This window comes from Suricata suricatta, chromosome 13 (genome assembly GCF_006229205.1).
Source record: "Suricata suricatta isolate VVHF042 chromosome 13, meerkat_22Aug2017_6uvM2_HiC, whole genome shotgun sequence".
NCBI classification, from domain to species: Eukaryota; Metazoa; Chordata; class Mammalia; order Carnivora; family Herpestidae; genus Suricata; species Suricata suricatta.
In genome coordinates, this window is record NC_043712.1 from 60,265,470 (window position 1) to 60,286,379 (window position 20,910).

Consider the following 20,910-nt stretch of genomic DNA (forward strand, 5'->3'; position numbering starts at 1 on the left):
GGTTAACAGCTGAACATGGGCAAAGGGAAAAAAAAGGCAAAGCACTAAAGGTGGTGACAGGACAGGGAAGCAGCTTTGAGGGGGAAGAGAAAAAAGGGGTGAGGAAAAGTGAGAAGGGTAGGAGAAGCAGACCACTCTTATAAGCCACCTCCCCCTTCCCCTACCAGAGACACACCCCCTGTGCCCTCTAGCATAAACTTCCCTTCTTAAGGTCTTCTCTATAGTAATTTTATGTATCCCTCTCATTCATTCTTCAAGTCATTTCCAAATTGAACCGGAAATATTTTACTTTTCATTGAAGGCTTGGTTTTTCCCAAGCAAAATTCTTGGTCTTGGAGCAGTTTGACACCTAGAATGCTATCTTTTTACTTGTTTTCCTTTTGTATACTTGCATGATTTCATTCCTCACCCCTTACAGTCCATTGATTAATCGCTGTGAGCTGTATCCAGTGTTTGGGCACAAAGATACTACAGGGGTGTGTGTTTTTATGAACATACAAGTAGCCTAGACAAATGTAATCTAACCTGTAAACGCAGACATAGTCTCCTTGACCTTTCTATTCCTTCTGAGGTCCAAGGAGCAGGTTCAACATCATCTCTTCTTAACAGGTAGCGCCAAACCAAAAATCCATGGCTTGATGAAATCTCTGGCCAGTATTTCACCACCTAAATCATAATTATTTTGGTACTAGTTTGAGACTTAATATTTAGACTTCACAAAGCCACATTACTAGTTTAAGTACACTTGACCTAATTAAATGCAACTTCAAATAATCACTGGAATATTGTTTTGACCTTAATCCTTAATTCAGATAGTTCCCACATAAGTACCCATTACTATAAATTTGAAATATTAACAAAATTATGTAATAGAGCCTTGCATAATAGCATATAAAAATGGTGGCAGTAATCAGCTCCATTTTTTTAAACAATGAATACAACCTATCTTAGTTTATGATGTGCTTGGCTCTGAAAATCTATTATAATTAAAATAATTCTGAAAGATATAAGAGTCAGTATCTACGATACCCACATTATTTAAATAGTTTTATCACAGAGAACATATAATTACAAAAAAATTAACCCAAAATAGAACTCTGTCCTTACAGACTTTAAATAAGCATTAAGTGAAAAATATCAAAGTCAGGAGCTCACTTTGTATATCTGTTACATTTGCAGAAAAAGTAGAGATACCAACTAAGGTGGTCTACTATTTACTTTAGCCCACCCAGAGTAGAGTAGTTCCCTGCAGCAACCCTGTCTTGAAAGCCCAGGAAAAATGACTAACAAGATGTCATGCCAGATAGAGCACCTTATAAATGCCATCATATCTGTTGCCTTCTTCAGGAGCATATTTGCTGATCTTCCTCCCTTTAAAACTGCGTATCACTCTGACTGGCTTACCAGCTCTCCAATTCCGAGACTCTGCTCCAATTTTATCATCCAATGGAGCATCACAGTTTAGGGCCAATGCCCTAAAAAATAAAACAAAGTCTTTATACCAAGTAATCTTTAAGTATATAATCGCATTATTAGCTCAATTAAAAGGTGAATTATGCCTTACCTGATGGTTAAGATTCTATGATTCTTTCCATATTATTCCAGATAATAGGATTATGCTTTCCCCCACCAGCAGAGAAGACAAATCAGTTTTCTGATGTCACCCCCAAGCCAGGGGATTGGTTCTCAGATAGCCTGTAGGGTTCTTCTGAAAGTAATAACATCTGTGCCACGTATAATAGAAAACAACTAGAAATACATGGAATTTTTTTTTAAATAACGGTTTGCTGAGGGAAGGGAGAAAGTTGGACACTAAAGCAAGTGATTGTTGTAGATATTTTTGATAAGGGAGGGAGTGAGGTATACTGCTGGAATAATGTAGAAAGAAATCCAGAAAAATAAATTTGTCAGCAAGGTAAAAATGACCTTTCTAGGTCTACTCTCCACATTCCAGATGATAGAGATTCCTTAACGTTCAGAAGTTATTAAAGAACAAGCTTAATATGAAATTATCATTTAAATATTTTCAGTAAAAAGGTAAGTTTAAGTAAAACTGCAGTAATCAAATGCCTGCACTAAATTAGGACAATAAAGACTTTTGGCTCCTCCATATCACTATTTTTATGATGACACATTAATAAGGAGGAGCACTGAGTAAGAAGCAGCATCTGATTTAGTTGAAGCTTCCTTAGTATGTGAATGTACTCACTTAGTAGTACTTAATCAGTAAGGTTATGTTAGAAGACCTTTCTTGGGATAACTTAATCCTGCCAAAAAAACAAAAAACAAAAAAACCAAACCAAACAAAAAAAAACCCCAAAGGTCCCACCAAATCAGAAACTACTTAAAATTAGTATTCTTTCTCTGAGATACCTACTTCCTTCCTAACTTAAGTGACAAGAAACCACTAAGAACATGTAAGGTTAAAAACACACACATACCTAATTTGGTAAATTCAGATCTGATACAAAATACTTTTTCAGGGTATAATTCTTTTTATGCAGCTACAAATGAAACTGAACTTCAGATGAAATGTCTAATCTACCCAAATCTCTATCACAGTTATACTGTTAAAGTAAATAAAGTGTTTTGTTAAAAAAAACTTTCAGAAATGTGGTCAAATAGTTAAAGTTTACCACGTTTTGTCTTTTTATCTCAAAGGGAGATGAATTAAAACTCTGGGAGGTAGAAGAAAATGTATCCAATCTTCTAGGGTTAGTATTATATCTTATTTATGGAATACCTATTGAGATCTTCTTAAAGATCTAGAAAAATAATATGTACTATTTTCACATTAATGAACAGAATGGTTTGGTACTTTCAAGGACCTTTAGTCAGAATGACTGCCATCACTAACTGGCGTCAATAATTCACTTTTAGTTTCACATTAAGTATGTAAGTTGTTCAAGTATGTGAAATGAATCCAAGAAGATCAAACTAGGCAAAACAAGGCTTTACCATTACTCCGCAGCTCAATCAGTTGCTTCTAACTGCCCTGATAAAGGAAGGCCAGGACACCTTGCTGCCCTCATCAGTTCATAAAGTCAAAGAGCTGAGAAGAAATAGGAACAAACTTCTTCTCAAAGCAAGAAGCAAGTGTCAAACTCCCTCTTAGTGGAGAAAGAAAAATAAACTGGACCATACACTAGTCAGGAAAGAATATAATATGGGTCAGAGCTAAGAGTCTTTGACCTTGGATTTCATGTTTATGAAACATATCTTTGCTCAAGAGGTCTTTAAAATCACAATGTGTACTCAAAACTTAATGTATAAATTAACTGAATGGATGTCTGAGTCGCTATTGTAAGTCAATCCTAAATTGTTTTGAGTATTTTATTTTCACTACCTTCTCTTAAATACAAACATTTTTTACAACTTGTCATTTATTTTCTAATGAGAGTATAACATAATGGTAAACAAGGTTATACTTATTAGATTCTTTAAAGCTTGAAAAATATTTACCATTTATAAGTGTAGGTAGTTAGGAAATTTTCATTCAAGCAAAATAATCTATTATTATTAAAGGGTAAATATAATCTTCAGATTTGACAACTTAAAAAGCCCTTTTGCAAATTTAAGATATACTTTCGCCAACAAAAACACATTAAAATATCTCTAACTCCTTTTAAGATCAGTCCTCCTGAAGAGCTGCTTTTTCGCTAGAAAAAGACTAACTAGGGACTGGACTCCTGCTTCAGGAATGTTTTCACCAGCAAATCTGACCTGTCTCCTCTGCTGGTTCAGTTAAATAATCCTACTGTCAGAAATAATAGAGAAGGAAGACATAAAAACAGACTATGTAATTTGGTATGCAACAAATTTTTGAAATCATACTGATATATTTTTCTTCACACGGTAATCAGAAATTAAGGGCATACTACTTAAAACTGAGTGATTTAGACTCAAAGAAAAAACTCATTTTTACTCAATAATCCATAAAACACTCTTAACAAAAGGATATAAAAATTTCAACTTTATGAAATTGATAAAAAAATTATCAGTATGACAAGTTACCATGTGGTTGTTGTGATCTGATGATTTGGGTCACTTTATTATTATTGCTATTAGCATGCATTTATGAAATAAAACATTTTGAAGTCATTAAGTTTTCTGTTCCCATGGAAGCTGCCTTATCATTAATACTATGGAAAAAAGGTCAGCACAAGGTGGCTCTTTTGTAATGCTTCATGAAAGCATTTTATAATATCTTTATGAAAAGAAAAGGTCACTTTTATAACTAAACATTCTAACACTTAAAAGACATTATAAATTGTAAAAGCACCTTGAGTGTAGCTTTAAGTGTATCTGATGTTTCACTTATGCCCGCAAATGGGGCTCCCAATCTTAAACCTACTTCACATTGGTGAGTTTCCTCTAAAAAGAAGTTTGTTACTTTAAAAGACAAATCTGTGTTGAGTAAAACACAACTTTGATCTGTGGGGTAGTACGTAAGCCACCTTGTTCTCAATTTCACTTATATAGGTTCTCTTCCTTCAAAAGTTTTAACATGCTTTAAAATTTAAAGTACATGTATTAAGACTGGGAATTATGTTATTTAAAAATGAAATCAGTTATAATACTTTTAAATGATTATATAATCAGATAATGGATTTTAATTTTAGATCTTTAACTTTAAATTTAAGATTCTGCTCTACAGAATAAGTTACAAATTATATTACTATAATCAAACTTTTATACAAAGCCCAAACTTTACAAACTCTAACAATAAAGAATACCTGTTCATGTTTGTTAATGTTTGATCAGCCGATGGTGCACCAATTCTTTTATTACCAGCAAGATTTTTACCACCACTCCCAGTGTATGTGAATTCATCACCTCGGTCCTATAGGAGAAAATTTCCAGCATTAAGATACCTAATAACTTCACCAATTCTTGTTTTACAGTCAGAGCACTTGGTAGGACTTTATGAATTTACATGTCCTCTCACAGTATATACCAAAATAAGGCAAAATTCAAATGCAGTTGTGTATGTAGTATACCTTGGAGTTACATTAAGTTATCAAGATGATCATTTAAAAGTTATAGCTTCTAACACTTCTAAATGTGGCTATTCTCATGTCATATATATATATATATATATATAATCCAATAATCTATAGAATGTTAGAAAACAGGGGCGCCTAGGTGGCTCAGTTGTTTTAAGTGGCCAACTTTGGCTCAGGTGGTGATCTTGCAGTTTGTGAGTTTGAGCTCCTCATCAGGCTCTGTGCTGACAGTTCAGAGCCTGGATCCTGCTTTGGATTCTGTGTCTCCCTCTTTCTGTCCCTCTCCTAGTTTCGTACTGTTTCTCTCTCTCTGAAAATAAATAAATGTTAAAACATTTTTTAAAAAAAGTTAGAAAATAAGGTCTTATGGACTGGGAATATGATTTCATTTAACTCAATGGTATAAAATAAACATCAGTATTAGCTTGCAGGTTTTTTACAGAATAGCGTTTTAGTAAATACTCCATATCTGATTTCCCATCAGCAATCTATGTCATACCCAAGTTTGCAGTTAAATTTCAAAATTAAAATCCTTACAAAATAGTAAGTAAGTTCCCCACATTTCACATTATACAGGTTAACTAAAATTACATTCAGATAAAACATTTTTAATGAGCATTAATAAGAACACTGGAAAAGATTTTGAGAACTAAAATTTGCATAAAGTATCTAGAAAATGTGTAAAAAACATGGTGAAGGAAGTAGATGTTACATAAACTAGCTCCACAAACATTTCCAGAATAGCTAAAAATTTATATTGATATTACTAAGTTTCTGTCTAAATCAGTACTCATAATAAATTGAGAAGAGTGGTCAGTATACAAATTAATTCTGCTAACACTATCAAAATAATGATTCTTTATTATTGTTATAGTTGACACACAATATAACATTAATCTCAGGTGTACAACAGAGTGATTCAACAAATTTACACATTATGCTATGCTCACCACAAGTGTGGCTACCATCTATCACCACACCATGCTAATATACCCATTGACTATATTCTTTATGCTGTGTCTTTCATTCCCATGACTTAGTAATTCCACAACTAGAAGATTATAACTCTTACTCTTCTTCACCCATCTTGCCCATTCCCCCACTCAACAGTGTTACTTCTTAATTGCAAGATTTTAATTAGTTTAGACTGAACTTAAGATAATGAAGTTTTCTCTATTAAATCCTTGTCTGTAATAAAGGTCAGTTATTTTTTGCATCTTGTTTTTCCTTTGGATAAAGTCATAACTAAAATCTCATGTGTTAAAAAAATTTTTTTTAACGTTTATTCATTTTTGAGAGACGGAGCATTGAGTCAGGGAGGGGCAGAGAGTGAAGGAGACACAGAATCTGAAACAGGTCTCAGGCTCTGAGCTATCAGCACAGAGCCCTATATGGAGCTCGAACTTGTGAACTGTGATCATGAGCCACTCAGGAGCCCCCAAAATCTCATGGTCTAACAAATGTTTTTTTTGTTTGTTTGTTTTTTTAAATCAGTCTGAAAACCTTGACTTCACTTTTTGTTGATCCAATACTGAGGACTATATCTTAAATACTAAGGCATTAGGAATTTCATCTTTAATGTGCATTTCACTTGAAGGAAGTCTAACAACTACATCTAAAGCAGTCCAGAACACTTCTTAAATTCGTAAGAAACAGTCTTCCAAACAGTATCTGGATTGACTTCACAATGCTCATTCATAACCCTGTCAACTTTTTCTTTTATTTATTTATTTTGAGAGAGAGTGGGAGACAGAAAGAGCAAGCATGAGCAGGGACTTTGAGAGGGAGAGGGTGAGAGGGTGAGAGGGAGAGAGGGAGGGTGGGAATGAGGGTGGAAGAAGGAGAGGGAGGGGATCTCTGTTAGTACAGAGCTGATGTGGGGTTCAAACTCATGAACTATGAGATCATGACCTGAGCCAAAATCAGGAGTCAGATGCTGAAATGACTGAGCCACCCAGATGCCCAACTCTGTCAAGTTTTAAAGTTAGAACTGTGGCAGTACTATAAAGGAAAAGGTAGTGGGGACAAGGAGAGCATAATAGGGGCAACCTAAGTTCAGTATTGTTTAAAACGAAAGAACAAAAACATTTCTGATTCTTCGTCAAGCAGCAAATAAGTAAAAATAGTTATTCTATCTCATATTGTATTCTATGTCATTAGCTAATCCATACTTCATTTTTGTCACACCAAACTTTGCCATTGGGGGGGAAAAAAAGAATTGTCAGACTGTCAGAGCTCAGTCGGTATTAGTTCAGACTAATTTTTGTAAGGAAAAGTGACCAGGCCAAATTTATTACATCTTAAAGTCCATGCTCCACAAAGTTGTAACCCTGTGAGACAGTAGCCTAAAGAAGACTGCTCTCTGGGAACCGCTTACATAAGAAGCCATCGTTTACACAGGGGACATAATATTGCCTCAGAGTGACTCAATTTTCCAGTCTCTACTCTTTTCAAGCTGTAAAGCAGCTGCCTAACACAATAAACTGGATGTTCCCATTCCTGCCATCACCTTTATCAAGCAAAAGGCCTTCATCTCAATCTTCTCAATGCTGCTCTCCTGCAAAGACTATCAGATAAATATCCTATAGCATAGTTAAGATCATTAAACTTTTCTCAGACACCTTTGATGATTCCTTAATGCAAGGCTATCTAGAATACACCTGCAATTTCTGCCAGTTTCTCTCTCATAATATCCCTTACATGTTTGCAAAACTGGGTACTACCACTACTGCTGGTAACACCTAGTACTTACTCTGTGTGTGTGTGTGTGTGTGTGTGTGTGTGTGTGTGTGTGTGTGAAGTCAGGCTAAGCATTTTACATGCATTCTTTAAACCATGTAAACCTTGTGATTCACAGTATCATAAAGCCTTATTTTATAGATGAGGCTTCATTGACTTCCCTAAGGTCACTTAGCTAGTAAGAGATGGCATCAGAACACAAACCCTAACAGTTTAGTTCCAGAATCTGTTCCTATCACTTAGTAAACTACTTCTCAAGACGACTGTAAAAGGGAGACCATCTTTGTGGGTCCTCATTCCTCAAGTAAGATCACCCTAAAAAAGGGCACTAAAACTAGCATTTGATTGTCAAGTTACTAGACTAAAATATTAACCAGTTTATCAACAGGTATTCAGTAGTTTCATGTCCATTCATCTGGACAGAACAAAGATCACTGGTTCCATGGATGTTGCACTAAATTAAAGGTTTCAAAACAAAATCTTTTCTCCAAAAAAAAAAAAAAAAGTTTATTCAGGTTTCCTGCACCTATTTCTGTAGATATGATCTATGATAAAAGATCAAAAGATTGAAAATGCTTATAAAATATATTAACATTTCCAGATACACCTTAGCTGGTGACCTAAGCCTATGTGTTTTAGCCTTAAAATAAATTATTCTTTACATTTGTTAACATTCTTTAACTGCTTAAGACACGCAATTAAGAGCTCATCAGTACTTTTCGCTACAAATGTTTAATGTTTGACTAGTAACTATATTCAAAAGATGGGGAATAAGGGAAGTAATAATACCCACCTGAATTCAACTTGGTACTCATTTTCAACTTAACATGTTTATGTTTCATATAGATAAGCTTCTGCTATAGACAATACAACTGTTTGAATCCTTGTTCTATGCCAAGATTACACAAGTAATTAGGCAAAGACCTCACACAGAAATGTGAGATACCAGATCAAACACAAATGGGTCGATGCTAAAAACATGTTAGAGTTTCTACTCTTAGTTGGCTTGGAGTATTAAAAACAAGTGCCAACTGTAATAAACTATATAACATCCTTTGTATTTCTGCAAAATATTCATATTAAAGAAGTACTCAAAGGATTAACCTACATATTCCCATTTTCAGTTACCTTTGCCATGCTAACGCAAATGTACTGCCCAACCTGCCAGTCAAAAAATGGCAAACTTTTCTACCTTTGTCTGAAAGCATTCTACAGCTTGGCTTCTCCACAGCTACTCTAATTCATCATTATAATATACCATGAAAATAAACCAATGAAACAGAATGGGAGAAAATACATGCAAAGTACATATTCAATGAATAGCAAACCAAACCTTACCCAATTAGAAAATGGACATACCTGAAGATATACCACTGAAGAGGCTATACACACAGCAAAAAAGCAATTAATCCTGCCCAACATCATCAGCCATTTGGGAACTGTCAACTAAAACCACAATGAGATCTCACTACATACCTATCAGAATGGCTGAAGTAAAATAAAGCACCAACACAATGCTGGCAAGAATGCAGAGAAACCGAATCACTTACACACTGAGAATAGGAATGTAAAGTGGTACAGTCCCTCTGGGAAACAATTTGGCAGCTTCCTAAAAAACTAAATGTTCAACTACCATATAACCCACAGTGCACTTCTGGGCATTTATCACAGAGAAATGAAGACTTACATTTATAAAACAACAACAACCTGTACTCAAACATTTATCACACTTATTTGTAAAGTCAGAAACTAGAATAACCTGAATGTTCTTCAATGAGTGAATGGTTAAACTGTGGTATACCTATATCGTGGAATACTACTCAGTAATAAAAAAAAAAAAGGAATAAACTATTAATACATGCAACAATCTGAGAATTATGCTGGCTGAAAAGTCCCATTCCCAAAGGTCACATACTGTATGATTCCACTCATAAAAATTTTAATTTATTTTCTTGAGAGAGAGAGAGAGAGAGAGAGAGAGAGAGTGTGAATGGGGGAGGGGCAGAAGGAGAATGAGAGAGAATCTTAAGCAGGTTCCATGACCAGTGTGGAGCCCAATCTCATGGCTGTGAGATCATGACCTAAGCCAAAATCAAGAGTCAGACACATAATGGACTGAGCCACCCAGCTGCCCCCAATTATAAAAATCTCTGAAGTAACAAAATTATAGAAATGGAGAACAGATTAGTAGTTATCAGGGGTTAGGGACAGGTTGAGGGAGAGCAGATATAGTATGTGTGGTTATCAAAGGGCAAAATGAAGGATACCTGTGGTTAAGGGAAACTGTTCAGTGACCTGAATGTATCAATTATGTCCATATCCTGGTTGTGATACTGTACTATAGTTTTGCAAGATGTTACCCTTGGGGGGAAAATAGGTAAAGAGCTCAGAGATCTCTGTAGTATTTCTAATGCTACATGTCATTTTGTAATATCCCAAAATAAAAAGTTTAATAAAAAAAATTAGCTCTATAAAGAACGTTTTTGTTGCAATAATCAGCAACCACATGTATACATAAAACAGTATTTGTAGATTAAAGATTGGCAATTGACTTTTCTTGTAACTTGTATAGAAGTGACTTCAAGATAAAAACTATGCTAAAAATAGATGTTTTATACATTCTACACAAAACTTCTGTACTTCACTAAATGAGTAAGACCAGTTCTAAAGAACAAAGTTGTATCATGACTTACTACTTCATCCGCAAATCCACCAGCAAGGACAAGAGAATAAGCTCCATCATTACTTCGACCATGAATTCCACCAACATGGGGCCTATGGACACCTGCTTCGCTCACCTATGAAATAAAGAGAGTCTCAAAATACCTTTGAAGAGTTATGTTTGTTTACAAAATGCTTTTGCATATATTATTGGATCCTAAAACCCCCCAACTAAGAACTCACCCAGAGTCCTATCTTTGCTCACTGACTTTACTTCTTCCCAACTACGTATCTCTTAGGTACTAAGCTGATGACTCTTAAAACTGCTCAGATCTAGAATTTGGAGTTTCAAAATAATTATTAAATAATCATCATTTTATGTCTACCAGTCATTCTAGCTCAATTTGGGTAAAACAGAATTTTCTATCAGTAGCCCAGATTCTTCCCCATCTTATTTCTTGTCTTTAATTATAGCACTGCTCCCCATCAGAAAGGCAAAAACATCATTTAGCATCATTCTTCTCTCTTCTTCAAACCCATTTGGTCACAAATACTGCTGATCCAATCTCCTAAATCTCTCAAATCTTTATTTTTCTACTTCTTCTATAATCTTAGTTTGAGTCATGAATGCTATTAAACCTCGCTTTTTCACTGCCTCCAGTTTTTTCCCTTCAAACCCATTCTACCCATCACAAACATAATACTTTTAAGAACAAATCTGCTTTTAATATTCAACTGCTTAAATATATTAAATAGTCTTACTGTATATCAAGTCCAAATTAAGTATTATACATTGCTCTCTCTCAATCTGGCTCCGATCTACATTTCACAGCCTTAATTTTTTTTTAAATAATTGATTGTCATGTTAGCTAACAGTATATACAGTGTAGTCTTGGGTTCAGGATTAGATTCCCATGACTGATCACTTACATTCAACACTTAGTGCTCATCCCAGCAAGTGCCCTCCCCAATGCCCATCTCCCATTTTCCCCCCTGCCTTCTTCTCCTCTAACCCCCCAACCCACATCAACCCTCAATTTGTTCTGTTTTGAAGAGTCTTTTATGGTTTGCCTCTATCTCTATAACTTATTTTTTCTTCCCTTGTCCTATGTTCTGTTTCTCAAATTCCACATGAGTGAAAACAGGATATCTGTCTTTTTCTGACTGACTTATTTCACTTAGCATAATACTCTCCCGTTCCATCCACATTGTTGCAAATGGCAAGATTTCATTCTTTTTCATTGCTGAGTAATATTTTAGTGTGTGTGTGTGTGTGTGTGTGTACACACACATATCTTCTTAATCCATTCATCAGTTGATTTGGGCTCTTTCCATAATTTGGCTACTGTTGATTAACACTGTTATAAACATTGGGGTACATGTGGCCCTGTGAATCAGCACTCTTGTATCCTCTGGACAAATTTCTAGTAGTGCTACTGCTGGGTTGTAGGGTGGTTCTATTTTCAATATTTTGAGGAACCTCCACACTGTTTTCCAGAGTGACTGCAGCAGTTTGCATTTCCACCAACTGTGCAAGAAGGTTCCCCTTTCTCTACATCCTCACCATCTACTGTTGTGTGAGTTGTTAAATTTACCTACTCTGACTGGTATGAGGTGGTATCTCAGTGTGGTTTTGTTCTGTATTTCCCTGATGATGAGTGATGTTGAGCATCTCTTCACATGCCTGGTAGCCATCTGGATGTCTTCTTTTGAAAAGTGTCTCTTCATGTCTTCTGCCCAATTCTTCACTGGATTATTTGTTTTTTGGGTGTTGAGTTTGGTAAATTATTTGCAGACTTTGGATACTAACACTTCATCCTACCCTATATCATTTGCAAATATCCTCTCCCATTCTGTTGGTTGCCTTTTAGTTTCATTGATTGTTTCCTTTGCTGGGCAGATTTTTTATCTTGATGAGGCCTCAATAGCTCATTTTTGCTTTTATTTCCCTTGCTTCCAGAGACATGTCAAGTAAGAAGTTGCTGTGGCCGAAGTTAGAGAGGTTTCTGCATTTTCTCCTCTAGGATTTTGATGGTTTCCTGTCTCACACTTAGGTCTTTCATCCATCATGAATTTATGTTTGTGTGTGGCGTAAGAGTGTGGTCCAGTTTCACTCTTCTGCAGGGATAACTCTTACCTTCTCCAGCTTCTCCTTCATAGAGCACATGTTTGGGCTAAAACTATTCAATGTTATCCAAACATGCTACCCGATTTGTTAATTTAATCATGCTATTCTACACTTCCATGGCCTACTGCTTCTCCTCATAGATCTTCAATTTTGGCTCACTAAAACAGCATCACTTTGTGTTCTTCAAATTCCCTGGGAGAAGTATTAGAAATCACTTATTTATAATTGTTCTTAGCAGAGAAAAAGCTAAAATCCAAGCCTGCATAGTCGGGTAGGGAAAGACACACATTAGAAACCAGTGAGAAGCTAATAAAAGCATCAGAACCTGAGTGGAGGCCTTGAAAACACCAGGTACTTCAGAAGATGAGACCACTTGATTCTCAACCTCACCAATCCTGATGACAGTAAGTCTTTTCTGATTTCTTCCCTACTTCCTAAATGGCAAATTCATCCTTCTAGCTGCTCAGGTCAACAACCTCAAACTCATCTGAGGCAGTATTAATGAGGGCTTTTAAAGTTTGGGAATGAATTAGTGACAGGTATACAAAAAAAAATGAAGCAAACAAAAACCCAAGGCAATTAAAAATATGCTGTGTACTTTTTATTGTATTTACAATATTATATTGTATTTATAGTATTTTTACTGTATTTATTTTTAAATTATTTCTTATTTTATTTTATCTTTTTAATTTTTTTTTTTTTACTGTTTTTATTTATTTTAGAAAGAGAGAGACACACAGACAGCATGAGCAGGGGAGGGTCAGAGAGAGAGAGGGAGACACAGAATCCAAAGACAAGCTCCAGGCTCTGAGCTGTCAGCACAGAGCCTGATGCCGGCCTGAACCCACGAACCGTGAGATCATGACCTAAACCAAAGTCAGATGCTTTAATGGACTGGGCCACCCAGGCGCCCCTAATTCTTTTTTAATGTTTATTTATTTTTGAAGCAAAGAGAGACAGAATGCGAATAAGGGAGGGACACAGAGGGAGGGAGACAAGAATCTGAAACAGGTTCCAGGCTCTGAGCTGTCAGCACAGAACCTGATGTCGGGCTCAAACCCACGAACCATGAGATCATGACCGGAGCCGAAGTCGGACACTTACTCAACTGAGCCACCCAGGAGCCCCTTTTTATTGTATTTAAAGATTTAAGTCATACTATAAAACGTGCATATGGATTTAGCTAAAATTGTAATATACCATTGCAAAGATGGGAAGACACAGAGTATGTTAAACTTAATGCTCATTTACCATAGAAAGAATAAAACTAAAATATAAAGACAAAAGCAGTATAAACATGCAACTTAGAAATGAGGTAAATCTAGAAGAAATAGCTGAAACTTTAAAGTGGTGGTGCCTAAGAAGCAGTAAATGAGGATGAAAAACTTTTAAGATCTCTAAAATGATAAAATTACCTTTTAACAAAGAACAGTATAAATGATAAAAAAAAAAAAAGCATAGGTGACACCTAATTCCATGACATATGGGCCTGTTAAGCTATGTGGAAGAGTATACTCATCCTATATAGAGAGAATCTTTCATTCTAATAACTGAATGCTATGTGATACAACCTAGGTTAGCTCACTTATAATGAATAGATATTGACATTGCTACAATTTTAACTGTATCCAACTTTACCCTTTCAACAAAGCTAATTTAAAACATACCTGAACTCTAAATCTCCATGTTGATCCAACCGGAATCCCAGGAATAGGTCCATAATGATTAGAAGGAACAATAGTACATTCTCTAGTGCGACCAACACAGGCCATTCCCTAAAATTTATAGAATAAGTTATTTGAGAAATTGGTTATGTCAAACCTTAAAGCCAAATCTTAAAGTCAAATAAAGTGAGAACAGAAACTTAAGTGTATGATTAATATATAATTAGTTAGCACATAAGTTATGGCAACTTAACAATTTATATAATGAAATAATAGTTATTTGTTAATACTTCTGATATGGAAAATATAATTTATATCAGTACTGTTGGTATCAAAACATTGTAACTTGCATTACAGTTAAAACATTATATCTAGGAACAAAGGAAGACTTTCTTCTTTACCCTGCCCCAGTCTCTTCGGCTTTCAGTACTAGCTGATGGCATCTTTGCTTTCTTTTTACTCATCTTGAGTCTTTCACCAGCCTTTACAACTTCACTGGAATCAGTTTTACAGGAAGGACAATACCTTTAAAAGAAAAAGGAATTTAATATGCCATATTAAAGCCAGTAACAGAACGGCCTTTCTAGGTCAGAAAATATTTTAAGATGTAATACTTGGTGTATATAATACAGATGTTTAGATGGCATTTTAGTATTTAACTTTTCAAAATATTTATATGGTTAAACTAGCAAAAAAGAAAAACCCTTATCATTCCTTTAAGGAACATAAAAGATTATAATATCATAAAATCTCAAATTCAGCTCAGAAGTCAGACAGAGCCGTCCAATTCAAATGGCACCATGCACTCTGATCTTATCAGTAACTGGAGACGGGAGTTTATTCATGTGAAGTTCCTTTATTAAAACAGAAGTAGCAAGAATAGATGATCCTAGACTGCTCAACTATGCAACTGATACATCTCCCCATCTAAACTAGTTATTAGAACTCTCCAAGTCAAAAATGTATCGTCTACCACAGCAAATATAGAAAATTCAAGGGTGCTTGTTTTATATTAGCCTTATCCCTAGTTCTTTTTAATTCCCTATACTTGTTTGTTCTTTAGACTATTTTTAGGTGGTTACTCTCCTGTAACTTGCATGTCATTACAAGCTACCTTAAATAATTTCAAAGAGCAAAGTATAAATAAATATGTCTATAGAATCAGACGGGGCTATTCCTATGACCACAAGGAATGGAAACTTGAGGAATATCCTAACAAAGATCAAATGACCTCTCCCTCCATTAATTAATCTTGAATGTCTCTATACTTTCCATTTCATAATTATCTATTCCATATGGTCTATAGAGCAAAAAAGTCACCCATGCCCACTGGTTAATTCTGACTGCCTAATTATGAGATATCTTGTTTAGTACTACAGGCAAGAAAAATGTAAGTCTGTCACTGATTTTGGGAAAAACCAGTTAAGTTGTGATATACAGATGCAAAATCAAGGCAAAAGTTAAAATGAGGAAGGTAACAGTACCAAGTAGAATCCCTCCTAATTGAGAAATCAGGAGGCTTCCAAAAATTAATTTTACCTGATGTGCTAACTTTTAAAACTATAATTTTATCAGAGATTTTAGGGGCAAAGCAGGTACTATTTCTGATGAGAAAATGAGTTCAGAGGTGAAATATGCAAACATGATTTGAAGAAATAGAAAAGATGGTCAAACCTTCATTCCTTCATCAGGTTTGTTCAGAACCTCCCATATGCCAGGGACTATTTATTTTGTGCTGGGGATAAATGTGATCAAAATGTTTCTATAGAGTAGTTAAGTAAAACTAGTACATACAATGAAACAATTTCAGGAAGTGGCAAGTTCTAAAAAGGAAATACATCAGGGTTATGTGGGAGTTAAGACTGAATAAAAATGGTATATGTCTTTAGATAATTTCTGAGGTGATACTCCAGCTGAGGCCAAAGGAGTCAGTCTTATGAAGAAGCCAGGAAAAGCATTCTGGGCAAAAAGACATTAAGTACAAAAATCCTGAGGCATAAAAAGGAGTGGTATGCCTTGGAAAAACATGAAAGTTGGCAAACCTCAAGTTTAGGCAAACTCTGTACTGCACAGATATAAGCAATGATGTTATAGAGCAGGCAGGAGCCAGGGTTTAGTTTTATTCTTAGCGAAATAGACACTAGGGGGTTTTGAACAGATTTTGACTTAGTAAGGTCATTCTGCTGCTATGGGAGAAATGATAGCTGGTAAGCAATGTGAAAGCAAGGACACAAGTTGGGCATTTATTATATAGTCAGGGAAGAGATGTTGATTTGGACCGAAGGGTGAGAGTACAGAAAAATTATGCAGGACTGACAAGATCTGCTCATGTATTAGGGGACGTAGACCATGTGAGGAGGGCAAAGAAAGAAAAAGATGAAGTTTAGCTTTTAAGCCTGAACAAGTAGATAGGATGACTGTAGTAATTTACTGAAGACTGGGGGGAGGAGCAGGGTTTTGGGGGAGGGGGGGTGTTTATGGAAATCAAGATCTCCAGCTGGACTACCTTTGTGATATTCATCAAGTAAGCAGCTGAATGAAAACAGAAAAATAGAGCCCAGGAAGATTAGCTATGAACCATTAGCTTCGTATTTAAAATTTCATGATTGGATAAGGTTATCTAGGGAGCAAGCATGAAGAACAAAAAGCAAGTGAATAGTGCTTTGGAAAACTCCCAAATCTGGTAGATATGAGAAAACCAACAAGAGATTAAAAGAAGGAAAGGCCAGTGAAGTAGGATGAAAATTAGGTCACATAGTATCATAAAATCTATAAAGAGAGAGCTGATAAGTACAAGTAAGGAGAGGGCTCAGAAGTGACTGATGTGGCAACACAGAATGTGTCTGTGAGCCTAACTTAAACAAATATAGTGGAATTGTGAGAAGGAAAGTCCAACTGGAGAGGCGAAGTATGAACAGGAGAGGAAAGGGCAATTGTCAATGCAGACAGTTCTTGAGAAGCTTTGCCATAAAGGAAGCAAAGAAATGGGATCAAGGGAAAGGGGGTGGGTGGGTGGGGGGGTGGGTGTGTGTGTGACTGAATAGATTCTACGGACTGAGAATGACCCAGCAATGGCAATCTGGAAGAGGAATTCACTGTAGGAATGAAGTTCCTGTGAAGGCAAAGGGATACAGAACTGTGAGAGCAGGCAGAAGGGGTTTGCATTTTAAAGAAGCAGGAACATACTGTCCACAGAAACAAAAGGGAAGAAAAATATATCAGACTTTAGAGGAAATATAATTATGTTTATAGATGGTAAAATGCAGGCTGTGACCATGCAAGGCAGAGGTAGGGGTGAAAGGAAGAAGTAATATTCCTTCCCTCCACCCACACTTACAGTCTCTGTGGCAATGCAATAACGATCTTCCCAACAGATGGGGCAAGGCCAAAGGGAAGTAAAACAATCTATTCCTTATAGTAACACCAGCTACCCAATTGTGATGTTATTATAAGCACACCTCATTTTACTGCACTTTCCATACACTGTGTGTTTTGTTGGTTTTTTGTTTTTTTACAAATTGAAGATTTGTGGCAACACTGCATCGAACAAGTCTGGTTTTTCGAACAGCATTTGTTCACATTTGGGTAATGCTCACAATATTTCAAACTTTTTCAATATTGTTATGTTGTCAAGGTGATCTGTGATCGGTGATTAAGACCCGCTGAAAACACAGATGATGTCTAGAATTTTAGCAATAAAGTATTTTGCACACTTAACAGACTACAACCTCGTGTGTAAACTTTTATATGCATCGAGAAACAAAAAGTTCATCGGACTTGCCTAATTGTGATATTTACTTTACCACAGTAGTCTGGAACCTGTACTATCTCTGAGGTAAGCCTGTACTTCTGAGTATGTCATTCCTTAACTTATCCCTCCATGCCAGCAACAATCCATAGCTTAAGAAAAAACTTATTATGACATGAAAAAGTTCATTATTACTTTTAGCATGTTCTTCCCAGTCTCTTTTCTAATGATTTTGTTTTGTAGCTAAGACTACTTAATAGAAGTAGCATAGATTTTGGCTGGTATATTTTACCTTAGTGCCTGGTTCCACTTATTAACCTCAGAGGATTAAATTCACTAATCCATGTAAAACACTTTGTTAGTGTCTAGCATATACTAGGCACTTAAATAACTATTAAGTACTATTACGTGCACATCTAAAATACCTAGGGGATAGAGAGGCCACCCACAAAGGCTTCCCAGATGAAGTCATTGTTAAGTGAAAACCTGAAGGACAAATATCCTAAAGTTAAGTAAAGAGGAATATGTTTCAAAGAGAAAATGTGTCAAGTGTAAAAACCCAGAGGAGAGAAAGAAACTTGATTCACTTAAGGAACTGAAAGATATTTAATCTAGCTAGAGTGTAGAGTATTTGGGAAAATGAAGAGGAAAATGGTAAGAAAAACACCTGGAGAAATCAACTAAAAAAATATTGTACAAGGCCTTGCAGGGCACCACAAAGCCTGAGAAGCAAAGGAGTTAACACAATCAGATTTGCATTTTTTTTCCAGATTTGCATTTTTGAAAGAACACAGACTCCATATTAGAGAAAGGACTGCAAGGATTAAAAACAGCTAGAGATTAGTTCACAAGCTGTGATAATAAAGTTATCAATGCCAAGAAACCACTGGTATATACAATTTTAAGTGCTTTAATATGCATTACATATCTTCAGAAATCTTTGTTTTGTGGTTTAAATACATATCTCACATTCAGTTCTTAACACAGTAATAACAAAAAACCCCTGATAATCATACCAGTATTCCTCTTCAGGGACCTTATCCAAAGGTGGATTCAGGCAGTAAATATGATAGGCCATGTTACATTCATCACATAGAAGCTGCATGTTGGGTTCCTGTTTCCCACCACATATATGACAGGAGCAAGTACGGCATTTCTTACTTGGATCTCCACCACAAATGTCACACTCAGGATCATTTTTCCCTATTAATAACAAAATTATAAAAAGCCCAATCTTAAAATCATTTTATTATCTATGAATCATATAAAGAAAAACAAGTGAAAATAGCATACAGCTTTTTTTAATGAATAGAAAAAAAAAATCACAAAGAATAATTAAGTGTGGGACTTTAAGAATAAATGCCTGAGCTTCATGCTATACTTAACAAAATTACAGGGGTGAGGCCCAGGCATAGCAGGTTATCATTATCTGCAACCATGAAGATAACGTGTACTTTTGTCTTAAATACTTGTATTGGCTAGCTGAAAGTTCCCCAAATGTCCAGAGGCAATACAGTGAACTCTCCAGGTCATCATAAGAGATCTTTAAATTTCAAGGGAAGACCATGGGGAAAGAGAAGGGGAAAAAAATAGTTAAAAACAGAGGGAGGCAAACCACAAGACACTTCTTAAATACAGAGAACAAACTGAAGGTGGAAGGGAGGTGGGGGAGAGGAGAAAGTGGATGATGGGCATTGAGGAGGGCACTTATTGGCATGTGCACTGGGTGTTGTACATAAGCCAATTTGACAATATATTCATAATAAAAAATAGGGAATACTATATTCTGTTAAAGTCATTTGGATCTAACTATTTACTAAGTGAAACTATTAAATACCATGGACTCTGCAGGCTCAAACCTATCTTTGAATAGGCTAAACTAGGAGGGGGAGGGCTGTTAAGAGTTAGCAAGCCCATTCTGGTTCCCATTCAAGTTATGTCCCCAACATACTTTTGAACAGAGGGAGAGCACATGCATGCATGAGCCAGGGAGGGGCAGAGAAAGGAGAGAGAATCCCAAGCAGGCTCCATGTTCAACGCAGAGCTGATCTCACAAATGTGAGATCACGACCTATGTCAAAATCAAAAGTTGGACGTTAAACCAACTAAAACACCCAGGTGTCCCTAGAAATAGCATTTCTAACCCAGTTTAATCTTATTTATCTATTGGTTCAGAACTCTGGCAAGTAAGAGGTATATCATTTATTGCCCCCACAACCTACTTAAATACAAACACCTTTTACCAAAGTGTTCCCTTGAAATTTTAAAATTACACAGTATATATAGTAAAAAATTTTTATGTTCACAATACCAAAAATTAAAATGTCAAGAGAAATCATTGGAAAGATTTTATGAAAAATAAGGTAAATTTATATGAAATTCAAAAAGGACTGCAGAATTTTTTTTAAATGTTATTTTTGAGAGAGAGAGAGAGAGAGAGAGAACACAAGCAAGAGCAGAAGAGAGAGGACAGAGGATCTGCAAACAGGCCCCATGCTGAAAGCAGCAAGTCCGATGTGGGGCTTGAATTCACGAACCCGTGAGATCATGACCTGAGCCTGAAGTTGGACACTCAACTACATGAGCCACCCAGGGGCCCCCTGCAGAATTTTGCAGATGAATTATGTAAATAGATTGTTTTATATTTTGAATTTCTAACAAATGTACACAATATATTTGTAAGGAAATTTATCAGAACTGATCTAGCAATATGAGGGAAATGGGAAGCCATATCTGAAAAATAAGAGAGAGGAAAGGGAAAAGGCACTAATTTCAGTACTATCTTTCTAACTGGTCACTGCCTATTTTTTTTTAAATTCTTCATTTATTTATTTATTTATTTTTTGAGAGAGAAAGTGCAAGTAAGAGAGGGGAAGGGAAGGAGACAAAGAGAGGGAGAGGGGGAGAGAGAGGGAGAAGGGGAGAGGAAGGGAGGGGGGGAAAGAGAGAGAGAATGAATGAATC

The 20,910-nt window shown here is 35.8% G+C and overlaps 1 protein-coding gene across 1 annotated transcript in view; it reads right to left on the reverse strand.

Moving 5' to 3' along the window:
• UHRF2 (ubiquitin like with PHD and ring finger domains 2) overlaps positions 1–20,910 on the reverse strand; it is a 90,003-nt gene that overhangs the window by 7,815 nt on the left and 61,278 nt on the right. The window contains exons 6-12 of the mRNA XM_029919354.1: positions 18,963–19,149; positions 14,600–14,723; positions 14,202–14,309; positions 10,439–10,543; positions 4,737–4,843; positions 1,313–1,475; positions 526–666 (exon numbers count right to left, since the gene is read on the reverse strand). Coding sequence (XP_029775214.1) covers positions 526–666; positions 1,313–1,475; positions 4,737–4,843; positions 10,439–10,543; positions 14,202–14,309; positions 14,600–14,723; positions 18,963–19,149 — 935 coding nt within the window. The remainder of the gene's footprint in view (positions 1–525; positions 667–1,312; positions 1,476–4,736; positions 4,844–10,438; positions 10,544–14,201; positions 14,310–14,599; positions 14,724–18,962; positions 19,150–20,910) is intronic.